Source organism: Haliotis cracherodii, unplaced genomic scaffold (assembly GCF_022045235.1).
Source record: "Haliotis cracherodii isolate W230 unplaced genomic scaffold, xgHalCrac1.p SCAF_13, whole genome shotgun sequence".
Classification (NCBI taxonomy): domain Eukaryota; kingdom Metazoa; phylum Mollusca; class Gastropoda; order Lepetellida; family Haliotidae; genus Haliotis; species Haliotis cracherodii.
The window spans coordinates 14,800,123-14,822,289 of NW_027266268.1; the positions used below are offsets into that span (position 1 = coordinate 14,800,123).

Genomic DNA, 22,167 nt, shown 5'->3' on the forward strand with positions numbered 1-22,167 from the left:
ACGTGAGTGTAGAACATTGAGATGGGTTGTGTGAATGATTGATTGTTACCGCGACGGCTGTGCGTGACGTGAGTGTAGTACATTGAGATGGGTTGTGTGAATGATTGATTGTTACCGCGACGGCTGTGCGTGACGTGAGTGTAGAACATTGAGATGGGTTGTGTGAATGACTGATTGTTACCGCGACGGCTGTGCGTGACGTGAGTGTAGTACATTGAGATGGGTTGTGTGAATGACTGATTGTTACCGTGACGGCTGTGCGTGACGTGAGTGTAGTACATTGAGATGGGTTGTGTGAATGACTGATTTTTACCGCGACTGCTGTGCGTGACGTGAGTGTAGTACATTGAGATGGGTTGTGTGAATGACTGATTGTTACCGCGACGGCTGTGCGTGACGTGAGTGAAGTACATTGAGATGGGTTGTGTGAATGACTGATTGTTACCGTGATGGCTGTGCGTGACGTCAGTGAAGTACATTGAGATGGGTTGTGTGAATGACTGATTGTTACCGTGACGGCTGTGCGTGACGTGAGTGTAGTACATTGAGATGGGTTGTTTGAATGACTGATTGTTACCGCGACGGCTGTGCGTGACGTGATTGAGTACATTGAGATGGGTTGTGTGAATGACTGATTGTTACCGTGACGGCTGTGCGTGACGTGAGTGTAGTACATTGAGATGGGTTGTGTGAATGACTGATTGTTACCGCGACGGCTGTGCGTGACGTGAGTGAAGTACATTGATATGGGTTATGTGAATGACTGATTGTTACCGTGACGGCTGTGCGTGATTTCGCCGTGGTATAGCATAAACAAACAATATCATTGAAAATGGAAAGGGTATAAAAAAACGGAACGAATTTTCTTGCATTCTAACCATTTTATTGACCAGGCATCGGATCCTTATGCTCTAACCCTTTCCGTTTTTCTTTCCGTTTCCATCAGACGCATTACTTGACTGCATCTCACCCTGCACCTTTGATCCCGCAACTGCCTTACCATTCGTCTTTTTTGTTGTTGTGCTCGGTGTAGTAGAACTCGTGGTAGGGGATGTTGTTGTTGTGCTCGACGTGGTGGAACTCGTAGTAGGGGATGTCGTTGTTGTGCTCGACGTGGTGGAGCTCGTAGTAGGCGATGTTGTAGTTGTGCTCGATGTAGTGGAACTCGTAGTAGGCGATGTTGTTGTTGTGCTCGATGTCGTGGAACTCGTAGTAGGGGATGTCGTTGTTGTGCTCGATATAGTCGAGCTCGTGGTAGGGGATGTTGTTGTTGTGCTTGAGGTGGTGGAGCTCGTAGTAAGCGATGTTGTAGTTGTGCTCGATGTAGTAGAACTTGTAGTTGTGCTCGATGTAGTGGAACACGTCGTAAGCGATGTTGTTGTTGTGCTCGATGTCGTGGAACGCGTATTAGGGGATGTCGTTGTTGTGCTCGACGTGGTGGAGATCGTGGTAGGCGATGTTGTAGTTGTACTCGATGTAGTCGAGCTCGTAGTAGGGGACGTTGTAGTTGTGCTCGATGTAGTGGAACTCGTAGTAGGGGCTGTTGTTGTTGTGCTTGAGGTAGTGGAGCTCGTAGTAAGCGATATTTGTGACCCACCCGTCGACCTTGACCCACCAGCTCATTGCGGCCCACCGCCCGAATGTGACCCACCAGCTGATTGCGACCCACCCGTCGACTGTGACCCGCCAGCTGATTGCGACCCACCCGTCGACTGTGACCCGCCAGCAGATTGCGACCCATTCGTCGACTGTGACCCACCAGCAGATTGCGACACACCCGTCGACTGTGACCCGCCAGCAGATTGCGAACCACCCGTCGACTGTGACCCACCAGCTGATTGCGACCCATTCGTCGACTGTGACCCACCAGCAGATTGCGACCCACCCGTCGACTGTGACCCACTAGCTAATTGAGACCCATTCGTCGACTGTAGCCCACCAGCTGATTGCGACCCACCCGTCGACTGTGACCCGCCAGCAGATTGCGACCCACCCGTCGACTGTGACCCGCCAGCTGATTGCGACCCACCCGTCAACTGTGACCCACCAGCTGATTGCGACCCATTCGTCGACTGTGACCCACCAGCAGATTGCGACACACCCGTCGACTGTGACCCGCCAGCAGATTGCGACCCACCCGTCGACTGTGACCCAGCGGCTGATTGCGACCCATTCGTCGACTGTGACCCGCCAGCTGATTGCGACCCATCCGTCGACTGTGACCCGCCAGCTGTTTGCGACCCATTCGTCGACTGTAACCCACCAGCTGATTGCGACCCACCCGTCGACTGTGACCCGCCAGCTGTTTGGGACCCATTCGTCGACTGTGACCCACCAGCAGATTGCGACTCATTCGTCGACTGTGATCCACCAGCAGATTGCGACCCGCCAGCTGATTGCAACCCACCCGTCGACTGTGACCCACCAGCTGATTGCGACCCATTCGTCGACTGTAACCCACCAGCTGATTGCGACCCACCCGTCGACTGTGACCCGCCGGCAGATTGCGACCCACCTGTCGACTGTGACCCGCCAGTTGATTGCGACCCATCCGTCGACTTTGACCCGCCAGCTGATTGCGACCCATTCGTCGACTGTGACCCACCAGCTGTTTGCGACCCATTCGTCGACTGTGACCCATCAGCAGATTGCGACCCATTCGTCGACTGTGACCCACCAGTAGGTTGCGACCCGACCGTCGACTGTGACCCGCCAGCTGATTGCGACCCACCCGTCGACTGTGACCCGCCAGCTGATTGCGACCCACCCGTCGACTGTGACCCGCCAGCTGATTGCGACCCATTCGTCGACTGTGACCCGCCAGCTGATTGCGACCCATTCGTCGACTGTGATCCACCAGCAGATTGCGACCCACCCGTCGACTGTGACCCACCAGCTGATTGCGACCCACCCGTCGACTGTGACCCGCCAGCTAATTGCGACCCATTCGTCGAATGTGACCAACCAGCTGATTGCGACCCACCCGTCGACTGTGACCAACCAGCTGATTGCGACCCACCCGTCGACTGTAACCCATCAGCTGATTGCGACCCACCCGTCGACTGTGACCCGCCAGCTGATTGCGACCCATCCGTCGACTTTGACCCACCAGCTGTTTGGGACCCATTCGTCGACTGTGACCCACCAGCAGATTGCGACTCATTCGTCGACTGTGACCCGCGAGCAGATTGCGACCCACCCGTCGATGGTGACCCGCCAGCAGATTGCGACCCATTCGTCGACTGTGACCCACCAGCTGATTGCGACCCATCCGTCGACTTTGACCCGCCAGCTGATTGCGACCCATTCGTCGACTTTGACCCACCAGCTGTTTGCGACCCATTCGTCGACTGTGACCCACCAGCAGATTGCGACCCATTCGTCGACTGTGACCCACCAGCAGGTTGCGACCCGACCGTCGACTGTGACCCGCCAGCTGATTGCGACCCACCCGTCGACTGTGACCCGCCAGCTGATTGCGACCCATTCGTCGACTGTGACCCGCCAGCTGATTGCGACCCATTCGTCGACTGTGATCCACCAGCAGATTGCGACCCACCCGTCGACTGTGACCCGCCAGCTGATTGCGACCCACCCGTCGACTGTGACCCGCCAGCTGATTGCGACCCATTCGTCGACTGTGACCCGCCAGCTGATTGCGACCCACCCGTCAACTGTGACCCACCAGCTGATTGCGACCCATTCGTCGACTGTGACCCACTAGCAGATTGCGACACACCCGTCGACTGTGACCCGCCAGCAGATTGCGACCCACCCGTCGACTGTGACCCAGCGGCTGATTGCGACCCATTCGTCGACTGTGACCCGCCAGCTGATTGCGACCCATCCGTCGACTGTGACCCGCCAGCTGTTTGCGACCCATTCGTCGACTGTAACCCACCAGCTGATTGCGACCCATCCGTCGACTGTGACCCGCCAGCTGTTTGGGACCCATTCGTCGACTGTGACCCACCAGCAGATTGCGACTCATTCGTCGACTGTGATCCACCAGCAGATTGCGACCCGCCAGCAGATTGCGACCCACCCGTCGACTGTGACCCACCAGCTGATTGCGACCCATTCGTCGACTGTAACCCACCAGCAGATTGCGACCCACCGTCGACTGTGACCCGCCGGCAGATTGCGACCCACCTGTCGACTTTGACCCGCCAGCTGATTGCGACCCATTCGTCGACTGTGACCCACCAGCTGTTTGCGACCCATTCGTCGACTGTGACCCATCAGCAGATTGCGACCCATTCGTCGACTGTGACCCACCAGTAGGTTGCGACCCGACCGTCGACTGTGACCCGCCAGCTGATTGCGACCCACCCGTCGACTGTGACCCGCCAGCTGATTGCGACCCACCCGTCGACTGTGACCCGCCAGCTGATTGCGACCCATTCGTCGACTGTGACCCGCCAGCTGATTGCGACCCATTCGTCGACTGTGATCCACCAGCAGATTGCGACCCACCCGTCGACTGTGACCCGCCAGCTGATTGCGACCCACCCGTCGACTGTGACCAACCAGCTGATTGCGACCCACCCGTCGACTGTGACCAACCAGCTGATTGCGACCCACCCGTCGACTGTAACCCATCAGCTGATTGCGACCCACCCGTCGACTGTGACCCGCCAGCTGATTGCGACCCATCCGTCGACTTTGACCCACCAGCTGTTTGGGACCCATTCGTCGACTGTGACCCACCAGCAGATTGCGACTCATTCGTCGACTGTGACCCACCAGCAGATTGCGACCCACCCGTCGACTGTGACCCGCCAGCAGATTGCGACCCACCCGTCGACTGTGACCCACCAGCTGATTGCGACCCATCCGTCGACTTTGACCCGCCAGCTGATTGCGACCCATTCGTCGACTTTGACCCACCAGCTGTTTGCGACCCATTCGTCGACTGTGACCCACCAGCAGATTGCGACCCATTCGTCGACTGTGACCCACCAGCAGGTTGCGACCCGACCGTCGACTGTGACCCGCCAGCTGATTGCGACCCACCCGTCGACTGTGACCCGCCAGCTGATTGCGACCCATTCGTCGACTGTGACCCGCCAGCTGATTGCGACCCATTCGTCGACTGTGATCCACCAGCAGATTGCGACCCACCCGTCGACTGTGACCCGCCAGCTGATTGCGACCCATTCGTCGACTGTGACCAACCAGCTGATTGCGACCCATTCGTCGACTGTGACCAACCAGCTGATTGCGACCCACCCGTCGACTGTGACCCGCCAGCTGATTGCGACCCATTCGTCGACTGTGACCAACCAGCTGATTGCGACCCACCCGTCGACTGTGACCAACCAGCTGATTGCGACCCACCTAATGTCGAGGGCACTACTATTGGGTTCATGGACTCATTAACGGGCCGAGTCTCAGCTGCAGATTCCGACTGAGAACCACCCTCCCCAGCTGCCGACTCTGACTGAGATGGTGTAGTCGAACTCATAGTAGGCGATGTTGTATTTGTGGCCGATCTAGTGGGAGTTGCTCGCGTCGTCATAATGTCGGGCTTCCGTGTATGAAAACCCGTACCTTGCCAGCTCATCACTGGAATCCTCAAATCTGACAACTCCGTCCCAGTGTTTGCACCGTTAGTACTTCCTGCATCTGTAATGATAAAAGTTCCCATGTTTTCAATGTCACAGATCACAACGTCGACATTCATCAATCATCTTTTTTTCTGACGTTCTCGTATTATATGACAAGTATACCTACCCACCACCGTTTCATTACAGATCCAGCATAAGGCTGCGTTTGTCCAAAGCAGCGATGGATTCCATCGGAAACTAAAAAGTCTTAAGATATGGGAATTGGAAACTGTAAGGTCATTGCAAAGTACAATGTATTCGCCAAAGAAGACGGCAGCTGTTTTACAATCCCTAGTGTTCACATAAACCTTGGTGTTACTGTGAACAGTAAGGGTTTCAACTGCAACCGCTAGTTTAAACATGCGAACACTAAGCGTGGCATGAGCAACTGTTAGTGTCACTGAAACACTAGGGGTTGATATTGAAACCGCTAGTATTAACCAGAAAACACTAAGGGTTGATGCTGTGCATACATTGTGCAGTTGCAACCCTCAGTATTCACATTTTTCAGATGAGACGTGAAAGTAGTTTTGGTCACATGTGGACCTAAAAAAGTAGATAGTCAATAATTCACTTTCTGTGTTGAGAAAATTTACCCAAATGCCTAGATATTGGTATTTCTTATATCACTGTTCGGAATACCCAAACTGTAACACTAAACATTTGTACTATTTAAAACAAAATATGAAAAACATTTTTAAATGTGTGTAGACATACTTAATACATACCCATCCATCTTTTCGTAATTATAGCTGCATCCCAAAAGTCTGGATACCTGCCTTTGATATCACTTTGTAGTATCAAATAATAAGAGACCTATTCAAATAGCAAATCATTAAGAACCTGCGTCATGATTCGTCAGCCACCGCCACTGAGAATTACTCGAAACTCATGGTTTATGACTATAATATACCATCTTTGAAACATATAGGTCTCGGGGAGTCCTTTGAAACATTTCATGTTGAGGTCAAGATCAATCTCATTCAAATGACTTATGTGCCATAAAAGCCTCGTATCATCTTCTCTACACTTAGGTTGCAGCCCTGTGACGTTTGACGTTAAGCAGAGGTTAAAACCTTTGGAAAACCTTGTTGCCAACTTTCCGAGTAAACCGTTATTTCAAATTTCACGAAACTTAGCTTATGTGAGTGAGTGAGTGAGTGAGTGAGTGAGTGAGTAAGTGAGTGAGTGAATACGGTTTTACGCCGCTTCTAGCAATATTCCAGCAATATCACGGCGGGGGACACCAGAAATGGGCTTCACACATTGTACCCATGTCGGGAATCGAACCCGGGTCTTCGGCGTGACGAGCTTACGCCTTAACCACTAGGCTACCCGACCGCCCCTTAGCATATGTCATCTCTACACTGAGGTTGCAGGCCCGGTGACCCGGTGACGTAAATTGGTCACAAGGTCAAGGTCAACTTTCGGAAATTTTTTAAATTTAATTTTCCTTTTTTTTTGATCAGATAGTGTTAGTGCATACCTGATATGTTTCTGCAAACATTGTTATGCATCTTACATGAGAATGAAGTTTACAGATAGGTCACTCTAAGGTCAAATCTTGTAACCAACCTGAAGAAAAAAACTACTGGCTATGATTTCATGACACTTTGTTCATGTTATCTCCATGCTAAAGTTGTGGGCCTAGTGACGTTCGACGGAAATTGGTCTGCAAATTTAACACCTAGTGTCACCATAAGAACACAATGGGTTTCAGTATCAACCCATATGTTAACTTTCGAAATGAATATTATCATTTCTTAGTTATTTTTCACTCTCTGATGATCGCCACGCTGGTTAACAGATGATGTCTGGTGGACCGATGGACCACAAGGAGAATGAGATGTCGATTATCAGAAACAGTATTGTCATTGCATCTTTACAATAACAAATAATACCAGGACGTACCTTTGACTGTACAACTAGCCCCCGAGCTCGGGGTTTTCACTCCTGAGTTATCGCAGGTGACCCTCAGTACACCGTTCTCTTTGTAGCCGTTTTCACAAGAGTAGCTACGGGACACTGTTCCCCCTGCTTGAACGGTAGGTCTGCCGGATGGAACCCAGTGATCAGGGACGCCAGCTGTCCAGTTCCTGCATATCGGATCTGCACAACATATGTGTAGACATATCGAGAAACCCTGCTGTTATTTGATAGTGTTATGTATTCATTAAAAACAGTTTAAACCTCAGCCTTTGGTTTGTTATCTTTGGATTTAAAGATAATAGTGTTGCAGATGAATCCTTTTACCTGATATTGTTAATGGAAAAAGTTTACACTTACAAATGCAAAGTTTCTAACGCACCTCCAATCTTGATACATTTCAGGATAGATATTATGTTGAGAAGAACAGGTAAAATGCTAAAAGTCAACAAGTGACACTACTTTCAGAAACCAATGCTGTACCATTCTCTTCATGAGTCTTATACTTGGACAAGCATCATTTGCTTAAATTGAAACTGGTCTTCTTTGTCTATTGCTTGTACGATGTGTCATACATTTGTTGCATCCACATACACAGAGAGTGAATGTGTTGTCCTTATCCCCTTTTTTTAAAAAAGAAGAAGAAATCCTTTTCTTTGAAAAAAGAAAAAAACTCCCTTCAACTCAGACCATTGAGACTGCCTCATCTGTTTCATATTTAGATCCATGCATAAAGATTCAGAGTGACACAATACTCTCCACAAGACTGTATGACAAGAGGTATAACTTCAACTTTCCAATAGTCAACCTTTCCTTTATGTTGAGCAATATTCCAGCAGCTACAGTCATTGGTGTTTTACATTTTGCAACTCTTGAGATACAATCGAGCATGCTCTTTCTTCCAAGATTTCAAAGAGCGTCATACGACTCTTCCTCAGAAGTCGTTTGATCAAGGATACAGTAAAGCTTTCAAAAGGTTTTAAGGTCGACATGTGGAGGACATTTCCAAATTTGACGCATCAGTGACAGAAATGATGTCCGATTCAATTCCCTATTTTGACGTGTCCCATATGTTCCCATGTTTTTCAGCGATGGTGCAGAATACGCTCACCATTTCGCGAACTCCTGGTACCATTACTATTTGATAGTGATTCATAAAAACATGCTCATGATATAGTCGGACTTGTACAATCGACTCTGCTTTATGCAGAGATTTCTATTGGATATGGAAAGGGTTTTGTCGCTATATTTACACCATTTGCTTTTAGATGTGCAACCATGGGCTGTAGCCTCTATTTGTAACAAGGATTCCGCAAATAAAAAGATAATTGGATATATTTTGTATTCATTAATTCATTAAATTCACTGAAAGTACATTTGTTTTACATCTCCATTCGCTTTACACTGATACGCTGTACAAAGGTCAATTTTTATCATTTACGATAGTATGGTGTATTGTTGTAATAAACGTCAGTATCCTTTGACATTAATTTTGTACTATGTAACAGTGGGTGAGTGCGATAAAAGTGTAAAGTCACATGTCGTATTTCCGCTAAATTGTGACCTGTTATTTACTTGGTTTTCGCAAACTGTATTCAGCAACTGTCAACAGGGAGGGTGGTATGACCAAGAAACGAACCTTTATTAAAGTGTAGTAAGACTTACAACAAGCTTAACAAATGTACTATTGCAGTAATAGTAAATTATGAAAAGATTCTTTGAAAGATGGATAGTAATCGCTTAGTAAATTGTACTAATCTGCAAAAGGCCACTTACTAGTCTTATTAGCTAAAATTAACTAATTGGTTTGTAATGGCTTCTAACATGTTAGTGTCTGTGTGGACAGAGACTAAGTTAGTAAACGTCATAAACTATTTCTGTCAGTGAAAGTTAGGCCCTAGGGACTATGGGGGCTTACGGCACCTCTGCTACCTGCACAGGACCCCAGCAGGATTTACACCATTCCCCCCCAACACCCCCCCCCCCCCCCCCCCCCCTCGATTGTTAGCAGGTTAAGCGGACGATGAAAATAAACACATAGTCTACAATTGAAAACGGTGGTAGATATGGGGATTTGACTGAATTAGTGATAAAACTACTTACGATAGACCACCTCTTTGCAATTTGACTCTGATGTTATGCCTGGATCGATGTCTGTTGAACCTGTTTTCTGTTTATAGAACAAACAGACTCCCCTCTCAGAACCAGTATCTTTTTGACTGGGTCTGAAAGTTCCACACTCCAAAGGATTGCCAATACAGGGAGCTGCGGTAGTTATCGGAGCTGTAAAGTCACAATAGACAGCCACTGCGCAGTATTCCAATTCGTCCAGACATTGTCTTTGACAAAAACTTTCTCCCTTGTCTTCGACTCTTTTGGTAAACTCAACTGTTGCATTGATGCCAAATCTCATGCTTAAGAGATCGTCCGTGCTAATGTCGCTGTGAGGAGACTTGTTATATATTGGTTGTCCAAAACTACTTGGAGGCTGCATTCCTGCTGGAGCTGGTGCTGGAGCTGGAGCTGGTGTCGTAGCTTGGACGCTTCCTGTCATAGGGTTACATGAAATTATTCTTAAACAATGTTATTGATTTTGTTCTGTTAAAATTCAGTAGAAGTTAATAGCATTGCGTTTCAACAATAATTAGTTGTCAGGGAAGTATTCCCATTGAATGTAAGCAGTAGTGTGGAAGTTACCATATTTTCATACTTTTGGAATCAAGTGTAATTTGGAATCTCGGAGAACAGCTATAGACTAATCCAGTAAGGGGTGGAACCTTTTTGGAAGGTATTTATACCATACAAATGGACAATAGCGTGCCTCTCACATTTTACATTACATCAAGACCAACGGTTTTGTGAAGATCATTATTAAATATCCAGTCCTATTTTGGACTATAGAGCTCGGTGGATATCAATATCACTGACTTTATTGCTATTACATTGCTATTGAATATTATATAGGCACATACGTTCATTCAGTCAAAATCTGTACAGTTGCAAAAGGTGTTAAGGGCAATGTTGATGGGCAATGTTGAACAGATTTGGATAAATATGTTTTTGATGTGAAGTTTACACGATATACGGCCTTTCCATTGGACGAGAGGCCGATCCCATGACCGCGAAACTGACGTTCATAGGCGAATAAACGACACAATTTGACGTTCATACGTTTTGCACGAGACTGTACTCTGGAAAAGACGTATACGTAAACACTGACGACCTACTTGCCCGTTCTTAGGGGAAACCCTTTCCTCAGCACGACTTCCTACAGAGGCGGTTTTTTCTGATCATTTAGACCCTTTAATCTTGACGTCAAGCGTTTTAGCATTTATGCCTTTAACACTTTATATTCACGTGAAGATTCCGGGTTAGTATTGGTCTTCAGCAACCCATGTTTAAGAGGCGACAAACGGGATCGGGTGGACAGGCTCGCTGACTTGGATGATACGTGTCATCGTCTGGTCCAGACTCGATTATTTACAGACGGCCGTCATGTAGCTGGAATATTGCTGTGAGCGGCGTTAAACAAACAGTGTTCTGATCACTGATGACATAAGCAAGTATATTACAAAATAATTAAATTGTCTATGTGTTCATTGTATTTCCTGCATTGTGATTAGCTGAATTGGTCACGTGTTATTGCATTCATTTCCTAATGAATGTAAAATATGAAGCCACGCTCACCAAAGCGGACTACTTTTAAAACTACGGAATGTAGGGGAATCCCAATATTACAGCACAGGGCATTTAGCGAACTTCGTGCATATTATTTATCCAAACAACCATTTGAGACCGAAGGTGGAGAAGGAATGAAACAGCAAAAGTGTTTTTTCCGCTCGCCTCGGTTCCACAACTTTCATGTCTTCGAGTTTCTAACTTTCTTTACCAACTGTGTCTTCCCGTTCTCTGGGAACTAAAGCATCATGAAATCACGAGTTACTGTATCATTTTCCCAACAAACACGCAACCCCACAAATTGTGCGCCGTGGAGTTACATGCACGTGCAGTTGGCGAATCACGAGTCGAGGAGATGCCAAAATTAATATGTTTTGAAAGATGCATTATTTCTTTCAGAATGAATATATTATTACTGAACTTTATATGAAGCACAGTTACCTTCTTGCGTTAGTATATATTCTTATGTATAAATGTACCATGACCTTCTTTGTATACATGGCCTACAGGTATATGGCCTCCTCATTAATAGGAAATGAAGATTGACTGAAAAGACAATCCAGGGATGGATATAATGAGCAAAGATACCAGGTACTCAATCAACAAAGTCAGCGAGCCTGACCACCCTATCAATGCAGCCGCCTCTTGTGACCAGCATAGCTTGGGGACGTGTTCTAACTCGGAATTCCCACTTAGGAATAGGTATATGGCCTCCTCATTAATAGGAAATGAAGATTGACTGAAAAGACAATCCAGGGATGGATATTATGAGCAAAGATACCAGGTACTCAATCAACAAAGTCAGCGAGCCTGACCACCCTATCAATGCAGCCGCCTCTTATGACCAGCATAGCTTGGGGACGTGTTCTAACTCGGAATTCCCACTTAGGAATAGGTATATGGCCTTCTCATTAATAGGAAATGAATATTGACTGAATAGAAAATCCAGAGATTTAACAAAATAAGCTAAGCTTGAAAGGTAAAAGTAAAACAAAATTTAATGTCTTCAGATTTGTGTTATAGGGCAGTGTAATTTATTGTTAACTGTATTACATTGTTTTTGATCACATTCAGTAGACGTTCATTGCATAGTATTGGACAATGGTTAGATAATAGGAATTTAGTACTATTTAATGTAAACAGTGGTAAAGAAGTTATTATATTTTGATGCTAGAATTATCTGTAAACTTCCAGAATAGCATGGATGGATGTCAATAGTAATTGAAACATATGGAATATTCTGTGATGTTCAAGTGGCACTGGAACCGGTCTGGCACTGTGTAGAAAGTGCTGGAAGGTAGTTAGACTATATAAACTGACCGGGCGCCACCCTGTCCCATCTCACAGTTTATCGGACATTACATTAATACTAGCTTTTGTGCAGTGAACCCATATCTCTGGATTCCTAGCCTAAAGATATCTCGGAAGCTGGACAACTGTTGTGTCGAGGTGATTATTGTATTTGTCATTGTCATTTCCACTGCTTCCACTGTTATACCGCAATTTATACCGGTCGTGTAGCCTAGTGGTTAAAGCGTTCGCTCGTCACGCCGAAGACCCGGGTTCGATTCCTGACGTGGGTACAATGTGTGAAGCCCATTTCTGGTTTCCCCCGCCGTGATATTGCTGGAATATTTCTAAAAGCGGCGTAAAACCATACTCACTCGCTCGCTGTTTCAATTTGGGAATCAACACGTAACAGAAAGTAGGGTCTCGTCCGGGTTCGAAATTCAACACATGACAAATCATTTTTCAAATCATTGGATAAACATTTCATTGTCTAATATTGTGTGAAGCCAGCAATCACTATGGTGTTTTGTTTCGTGTCGAGGAGTTTGTAGGCCAACCTTCAACGGAACAAGTCTTTGTGCTCAAGAAGTCTGAACTGGTCGAAGTGGCCATATGTTACAAACTTGACATCCAGTCATGTAGGATTAAGGCTGATGTCAAGAAAATGTTGACAACATACCTGGTTGACAAAGACATTTTGGCAGCTGATGCTTTGGCTTTGATTGAAGAAAAAACAGATGTTTTGGCTTCAAAGAGATTAGAATTTGAAAGAGAAAAATGGGCTGTGGAAAAAGATATTCGGCTTAGAGAATTGGAAACCAAAAAATTGGGAATTGAAATTGAGAATGAAATATTGAGAATTGAAGCTGATAACTAAAATTTAATAAAGCTGGAACAATTTGAATTACAGAATGAACAAGCATAGTTTCATAAATCTATTTCACTGCATTGTATAATATAGCTCAAGAAATAAACATGCCTACCTGTTGGAGAAGGTGCTCCCGCCAGGGGACTTGATGACGGTGCAGGTGCAGGTGCGGGTGCAGGTGCAAGTCCACCTGACAGGAAAGGGTTCACGAGAGCAGGTGTTGGAGCGGGTGCAGGAGCTGGGTTGGGAGACGTAACCGGTACATTGCTACCTACTGGGGCAGTATTAGTCACAGGCCTCCTGAAAAAGTAGGAAAGCCATACTGGCTTGGAGTGCAGGCCAGAAGGATACCGAGCGCAAACAGAACTTGACCCCATTGTCAAGACGTCTTCTTCACCCCGTCAGACCTTCACTGTCACTGATTATGGCTATGTTTTGTGTCGCTTAAAACTAGTATTTATAACTCACAATTACGTCACATCATGGCCATATATGGTAAGGTAATAACACAATCCTCCAAATCGTGTATTTGTATATTATGATAACCTATCGGACAGTGAGATCAGCTAATCTGTCATGCACAAGAACACGTGTTAGATACATTACAGCCCTGGACTGGGTAGACGGAACCTCTAAAAAGTAGAATACCAAACTAACACACAACTATGTTTCTAAAAAAAAAGAAATGTACAAATTGGTAAATTTTGAATTATGTACATAGTTGAATTATATAATTTTAGTAGCGTTTAACTCGTAACTTAGATGGTTAGTGACTGTTTCCTCGAAAGGGGTTAAAGTAGCGTAACATCCCGTTAGTCGCTTCTTACGACAAGCATTGGTTGCCGAAGATCAATTCTAAATCTGGTTGTAAATAAACTCTGTGATATCTAGTTATTTTATTGTCCATCGTCAACAGGTTTTATAATGTCATTAATTTGTTCTAGTTACGATATGGCTGAAATATTGACGATATGACATTAACTTGTCAATCGCATTTAACTCACAGTGTTGTCATTTATCAACCAGGCAATATAATTTCGTGTAGATGACAACGTGAATAATCACTGTTATAACTAAACTAGTCCGGACTAATGCCGGTTTTATAGTGCTAGCCCACTGAGATACCATGCCGCAGTTTAACATGAATATCCCACTTAGACACAGCATACTTCGAGCCGGCCAGTCCTTGTTTTAGACCCATAATACCGAGCGCCAGACAGGATAGTACCATCTTTTAACGTCTTTTGGTATGACGCGGCCGGGGATCGAACCACTGGCCATGGCCTTCCGCTCTCTGGGCGGACGCTCTGCCACTAGATCACGGAGGCGGTCACTTTACCCTCGAGATCAATTCTTAAGATACCATGCACACATTATTACTAAATGCGCAAATGGAAACCAGTGATTCAACCAACTGTGGAAATGACAATCACCGAGAACCATTGATAATAAAGTCATCAGGAAATATGAGTGAGTGAGTTGGGTTTTACACCGCTTTTAACAGTATTCCAGTTATAATACGGCGTGTCAGCTTTATGTGGGAGGAGAGCCCGAAGTGATGCAGGTCTCAGACGTTTACCTCTTCGGTGAAACCCATGAGCACGGGTATGGTGCTGGCAAATCTACAAACATTCGCGGGGCGAACCGGGATTCGAACTCACAATCATAGGTTTCAAGGGACGCAACTCTGCACACTCTGTCGGGTCACCCCCGACCCCCGAAACTGACAGTGATATACTAATAATACATTGACCCTTGACTATTCTTGTACGCATGGATATATAGTCAAAAGTTTGAAGACAACCACTGAACAAAAGTGTCTGTCAGCACTGCTATTCATGTATTTCTGCTTTAATACTGAGGACAAACGTAGGAACAAATATGAAACCGCAGCTACCCACAATGTTTCTAAATCTCCGAGAATGAAAGTAGTGTATAACATTGTTGGATTACACAACAGTTAAATTTACTCCTCAAAGTTTCGATGTACCTCATAAACTTTTCACAGTGAAATCGTAATGATGAAATGAAAATGAATTTCCATATAGAGAACCATACCTGCCAAAATTCAGCTGCCTCAGTCTGGGAATATAAGAGATGCTTACAGAGCCAAAATATGCATTTAAGAGAATTTGAGTGCATTACAGTATATTTTGAGCCAATTAGGCTGAGCAGTGATCATAATCATGTTTTTCATTATAAAAGTCGTGGTTTTTCAAATGTCATCACTGGCGTGAACTAGCAAACTTCATTTGTTCAATGGCTGCTGAGAACTTGTCAGTGCGAGCATAGAGGATGGTCAGGTTTACTACACCTATAATGAGGTGCCTTGTACTGTTTGGTGTGTGTAACCAATTCATTTCACCTTCATTTTCCATCGTTAAAGATCCACCGTCCAAAAAAGGGACCATCTGCTACTTTTGCTGTTCCAAACCTTATCAGTACGATGTCTATTTGTGGCCCCAGTTTGAAGTTCTTTTGTGATATTGATGATCCCCATGGTCAATAATACAGTTTTCTGGTAAAAGGTTTTGGGATGTCTGTCCAGTCTCGAGTGAGTTTTACGCCACTTTTTGCAAAATTCCAGCAATATCAAGGCTGGGGATACCAAAAGTGGGCTTCACACATTGTACCAATGGGGGGATTCGAACCCAGGTCTTCGGCGTGACAAGTGAACGCTTTAACCACTAGGCTACACCACCGCCCCACCCAGATGCGGTTATTGACTGGCAGCCGTCATATAGCTGGTGTCAAACAACAAACACCATAGACGTGGGCCATCGGCCAATGGTACATCAAGTATCAACAGCCAAAGTTGTTGCAATTATAAACAATACCAAGAAAAGTTACCGAACCTGTTCGCCCGATCCAATTTAGTCGCCTTGTATCATATTCAATAGAGTCATAGCCGTGGTCGCAACAGGTAAATGTGGCTGTGACAAGCTGTGTAAAATGCGGTCAGATTTAGGTAACTTACAAAAAATAAAATTTCAACTTTATATTGTCTGGTCAAGATTCGATGAAGTACTTGTTAACGTCATATAGCTGGAATATTGCTGAGTGCGGCGTTAAACAAACAAGCAAAGAGACCTACGCACCATACAAGCACATAGAAAGCAACACACACGCATACCAGGGCTGTGACGGGGACTCGAGTATCCGAAAGGGGATCGGGCGTATATGGTCTCGAGTACTAGAGAATGGGAGATAACTCCAAATGAAGCGTGATCACAAGAACAGATAACTCTCTTTAGTCGTACATGTGGCCGTGGTTGGTCGTAAGTGGATATTCTGCACGATATCAATTTGACCTTGATACACTAAAAAGAAACAAAATGCCGTTTATATTGCATACTGCTAAGGCACACAGGGACTTCAACCAGCTCAATGTGTAAACATATTCGTATAAACACACAAATCGACCCCGGTCAAAGTAAAACACATCTTCACGAGGCAAGGGTGTTTACTAACTATAAAAGTCCACCTTCCACCCTTGCCGAACTAGACTGAAATCATTGAGTTTTATTTTGGCTGAACTAACGAGTATGTGCATAGTCTAATCAAAATCGCGTTACAAAATCGACATCCGGTTCGACATGCCGTGCAGATTTTGGTCTCTTGCAGTATTTGCAAAGCATTCGTACCGTCAACTTGGCGTCAACAGAAACGTCCAAATCGTTTCATAATTTTAATCAAGGTGCTGACGCCCTTTAATGCACATCGCGAGGTAAGACCCGTTTTATTACAATATAGATCTTGTTTATCGGCCAGATCGTCTTGACGGGTTGCCGCCATTTTGCTTGAAGCAAATGCAAGTGGTATGAGAGGTGGAATCTGATTGGTCATTAGGAGGGACATAGAAGGGAATAGCCACTGGTAATTGCCACTATTGACAAGGGTTCGGCAAGACTGGAAACTTGACTTTAATAGTCAGTTAACTCCCTTTCCTCGGGAAAACGAGTAAAACACAGAGCACACTTGGCATACTTGGACTGTGGTACATTAAAACCAAAATCAATGAACAGGACTTCCTACGAGCTTTTCACAGGCAATGGTTAAAGCGTTCGCTCGTCGCGCCGAAGACCCGGGTTTGATTCCCGGCATGGGTACAATGTGTGAAGCCCATTTCTGGTGTCCCCCGCCGTGATATTGCTGGAACATTGCTAAAAGCGGCGTAAAACCAAACTCGCTCACTCGCTCTGAGTGCAGGGCAAGATTTCCATGACCCTTGTTTTGCACTCAGTCCAAATTATTTGATGCCATGTCTTAAAACAACCCAGTCATGCATAGTACATAGATCATGAAAAATGGATATGTTATGTCATATTCAAAGATGAGTAACTGTTTTATTAGTATCTGGATTGTAGAAAAAAGTCTGAAAAAATCTGTAACCTGTTGTCAAAATCATTCATATATGTTTGCGTTTCAGTTCTAGATAATGGTATTTAACAGTATTTCTCTTTAGAATTGGTGTCTTGTGTGCGACGTTCTCCCCTAAAGTCAAAGGTTGAAGCATTTTCTTGTTTTTAAGTTTGGTACTGACACGATCTGAAAGTCGTGATGTCAGTCTTAACCTGCAATCACGTATGTCAAAATACAGATCATGATATCAATGATAAAACCTAATCTATCGTCCATCATGGCAGTTGCGTAGCAATATCCCGTGCCACGAGCAACATGTCCGTGGGACCTTTACCTACACGTATGTATTACGACAGATAATATCTTGTCTTTACCTAACTATGCGGAGACGATAAGTTTTTTTTTTTGCTCGACATTAGGACCAGGGCCTAGATTTTTTCGAAACGATCTTAGCCCTAAATTTATCATAAAGTTATCGTAAAGAAATCGTGGGCTATCGTAGCCTTTTTTCGAAACTATCGTAGCCCTAAGATATCTTAAGTTTGTCGTAAATCTAAGATAGCCCTATACCTGTCGTAAGTTTATTGTATCTTCATCCAAGATGGTGGTATACTTTGCTCTGGACATTTTTCATGATGAAGATGACAATGATTTGATGACAAGACCGAGGATATTCCGAGACAGAACTCGTCCCCTCGATACGCTTGACGACTTCGAGCTATTCTCCCGCTACAGATAGGTGTCGTAGCTCTGAGCGATCTGCGACAGGTTTACGATTGTTTCGAAAATCCATCTTATCTTAGTCTTAAGATATCTTATCTTTGAACGTAAGTAGTTAAGATTTATCTTAGCTAAGATCGTTTCGAAAATCTAGGCCCAGGCTCGTCCAGCTGTGTGAGTGTGTGCACCTAATAGATCTCTGGGCACTACAACATGACGCTGCCAAGGCCTTACTTACCATTGTAATGATGGTGCTAGTTACATAGCTTACTGCATTAAGTTTGAAGTTGGTTGGTTGGTTCCAGCAATATCCCAGCCATATGACGGCGGTCTGTAAATAATCGAGTCTGGACCAGACAATCCAGTGATTAATATCATGAGCATCGATCCACGCAGTTGGGATCGACGACATGCATCAACCAAGTCAGCGAGCCTGACGACCCGATCCCGTTAGTCGCCTCCTACGACAAGCATAGTCGCCTTTTACGGGAATCATGGGTTGCTGAAGATCTTGTCTACCCCGGATTTTCACGGGTCGAGTTTGAAGTGCTATTAGATATATATCAGGACTCAAAATTGTTAACCGAACCGAGTCTAAAGATCTGTCATTGACGTTTTCCACTTGGAATCGGGATTATAACAAAACTCAGTTTTAGACCACTAGACCACGGAGGCGGTCTATGGAGAAGGACATCTATCGACTTATATATGAGCACTAAGTTACAACTCCGTACAAACATATCGTATTATAAAGTATCAGCTCGCTGTGGTATATAATATACACGTAGTGCCAAATTGTTACAGCACTTTGCATTGTTTCAGTCTATGTAGATCCGTGAAGATCCCGTGTAGAATAGGTCTTCAGCAACCAATGCTTGCCGTAAAAAGCGACTATACTTGTCGTAATAGGCGACTAACGGGATCGGGTGGTCAGGCTCGCTGACTTGGTTGATGCATGTCATCGTATCCTTATTGCGTGGTTCGATGCTCATGGTGTCAATCACTGGATTGCCTAGCCCCGACTCGATTATTTACAGACCACCGCCATATAGCTGGGATATTGCTAAGTGCGGCGTTAAATAACAAACAAACAAAAATCAAACTATGTAAATTAGTGCCAAATTGCTTTGGCAAGTTATCATATGAACATTTGGCCCACGTGACATGATTCGTTCATCTCCGTCATATAATTGGAATATTAATTAGTGCGGCGTTTACAACAAAGAAAGAAAGAACGAAAGAAAGATTCGATCATATCAGGAAAGCGCAGATGGTATGATGTAGATTTTTCTGTTTCCAACTCGGTTATCCAACTTGGTTATACATCTGTGTTACCCGTGAAGATTCCGGGGTAGAATAGGTCTTCAGCAACCCATGCTTGCAGTAAAAGGCGACTAACGGGATCCGATGGTCAGGCTCGCTGACTTGGTTGATGCATGTCATCGATCCCTCGTGATATTAATCACTGGCTTGTCTGGTCCAGACTCGATTATTTACAGACCGCCGTCATATAGCTGGAATATTGCTGAGTGCGGCGTTAAACAACAAACAAACCAAACCAAAACATCTGTGTGTGGTTGGATATTTTGTTTTATAATCTGCATTATTTTTTTTATAATCGATCTCGAAGAAAGCTGCACACATTAATAAGTCCAGGACTCACCTTTACAGAACCGGCAGTGGTCGAATGCTAGCCAAAGAATCCGTTCTTTGTCGTGTCAAAGACCAGAGTCTCCGACACAATGAAAGCATAACTATATATCAAAAAGGCTTTATTTCACAATGTCCACAAGTTTATTATAATCATGTGTCAAGCTGTTGTACATTAAACACAGAGAAAACGAAACTCCAACGATGCAATGAAATAACAAATTCTATTGCCAATTGTCAATGGCAAAAACCATGTACCTTTATATGTGGGCTAATGACCTTGAATACAACAAACAGAATAACATTATTATTCATACTACTGTTAAGCCAACACAATACATAAATACGCTCATATTTACAAGTACATACGATGGACATGGTGACAAATTTCCGGGCGTTAACCTGCAAATGATGATGTATGAAATCTTATAAATGTTGACGAAAGTTTTGTTTAGTGTGTGTTGTTTAACGCCGCACTCAGCAATATTCCAGCTATATGACGGCGGTCTGTAAATAATCGAGTCTGGACCAGACAATCCAGTGATTAATATCATGAGCATCCATCCACGCAAATGGGATCGATGACGTGCATCAACCAAATCAGCGAGCCTGACGACCCGATCCCGTTAGTCGCCTTTTACGACAAGCATAGTCACCTTTTACGGCAAGCATGGGTTGCTGAAGACCTATTCTACCCCGGAATCGTGACGGGTCGTAGATGAAAGGGGATAAATAGGGAAGGAATGTACATGAGAGATACACGTTGTACCGAGGAATCCTATATCACACGAGTTCACACGACAGTAACCCTGAAAACTATTAATACAACCAATTTTATCCTTTTGAAACACTGTCAAGACATAGAATAGAACATGACCCAGTTTCGTGAAGACGTGCGAAACCGTTTAATGATGACCTCCGAAAACACACGCAGAATTATGTTGATCTGAATTTGTAAATATTTCTTTGGGTTTAAAAACATAACACCAAGGCACAGTCACCAGCCCCACTTGCACAAAACAATCTCCGCGCTACAATTAATGTAAATCCTAAAGATCACGATCTTTAGGCTTCGGCTACAATCGTCATCCACTTGCACAAAGCGAGTGTAGGCTACGATCATTGTAAGCTACAATCGAAACTTACAATTGGTCCGGACCAATCTTAAGTAGCTAAGATCGGTGTAGTCCCATAATAACCTTGACAAAATGGCGTGCAGGATAGGGTCTGCTTCACATAAATAACCTGCTTTACGTTCAAACCTTGCCCTACTATTTCATTCAACTTTATTCGATTCGAATTGATACTTTAACAACACGAAGAATGCACCACAGATTTAACGCCAGAAATATCGTCAATTGCGACAGAGAACCACATAACTATCGAGTCAGTAGATAAACGTATCACTTCCACCCGACACTGCTGAAAGGAGTGTGAAACAACAAACCTTTTCGCTAATCAAGGGAAGGATAAAAACGAAACTTGTCTGCAACGTCCGTGACCTTTGAGATAACTCAAGGGCAGCTAATCTTAGTTGATACTCTCGGTGGGAGTTGTTTCCCTTTGTATACGCCATCGCCCAAAGAGTCGAATCTACAGTACCTTCTTGCCCAGTGTATTAATGTTGTAAAATCACTGACCTCCGCCTGTATATCTTTTGGGTCACATTCGTGTCAGTGATTTTGTCTTTAGTTCATCATCATTAAAACAATTTACAATTAAATACAAGTTGAAGTACAAAATCATACAGGTTTAATTGTATAATCGAGTGGGCCGAGGTACGAGCAGTTTTAGTACATGAATTATGAATAAATACAAGTATTCATCAAACAAGGATACACACATGATGAGACATTTGAAATTTGAGTGAATATCCTAAAAATAGCACAAGTAAAATCCACACTTTTTATGAAATAATTATTAATGTAAATTATACCAAGTGAATATATATTAAACTGTCTTTCTGTGTTTTGAAACGATAGTCATAACATCTTTTCTTACAGCAGCAAAACAAAACATGTTGGATATATTTAGAATTTTACGTAAAGCTCTTAAAAATAGATT

The 22,167-nt window shown here is 44.5% G+C and overlaps 2 protein-coding genes across 2 annotated transcripts; both read right to left on the reverse strand.

Moving 5' to 3' along the window:
- Nucleotides 1-911: 911 nt before the first annotated feature.
- Nucleotides 912-1,623, reverse strand: LOC139459483 (uncharacterized). Its single transcript, XM_071240923.1, has 2 exons — nucleotides 1,616-1,623; nucleotides 912-1,569 (listed from the first exon to the last, which is right to left on the reverse strand). The coding sequence occupies exons 1-2, from the start codon at nucleotides 1,621-1,623 to the stop codon at nucleotides 912-914; spliced, it is 666 nt and encodes a 221-aa protein (XP_071097024.1).
- On the reverse strand, nucleotides 1,620-13,748 carry LOC139458465 (streptococcal hemagglutinin-like). The gene is made up of 5 exons (XM_071239903.1): nucleotides 13,487-13,748; nucleotides 7,521-7,718; nucleotides 3,686-5,628; nucleotides 2,966-3,652; nucleotides 1,620-2,882 (listed from the first exon to the last, which is right to left on the reverse strand). The coding sequence occupies exons 1-5, from the start codon at nucleotides 13,746-13,748 to the stop codon at nucleotides 1,620-1,622; spliced, it is 4,353 nt and encodes a 1,450-aa protein (XP_071096004.1).
- Nucleotides 13,749-22,167: the final 8,419 nt, after the last annotated feature.

Bases quoted from the DNA above. Each gene is read 5' to 3' on its own strand.
- LOC139458465 (XM_071239903.1), bottom strand. From the start codon at position 13,748: ATGGGGTCAAGTTCTGTTTGCGCTCGGTATCCTTCTGGCCTGCACTCC. The intron at 3,653-3,685 runs GTGGGTCACAGT...GGTCGCAATCAG, and splicing joins GAATGGGTCGCAATCAGCTG to CTGGCGGGTCACAGTCGACG. The intron at 2,883-2,965 runs GTTGGTCACATT...GGTGGGTCACAG, and splicing joins GGGTGGGTCGCAATCAGCTG to TCGACGGGTGGGTCGCAATC.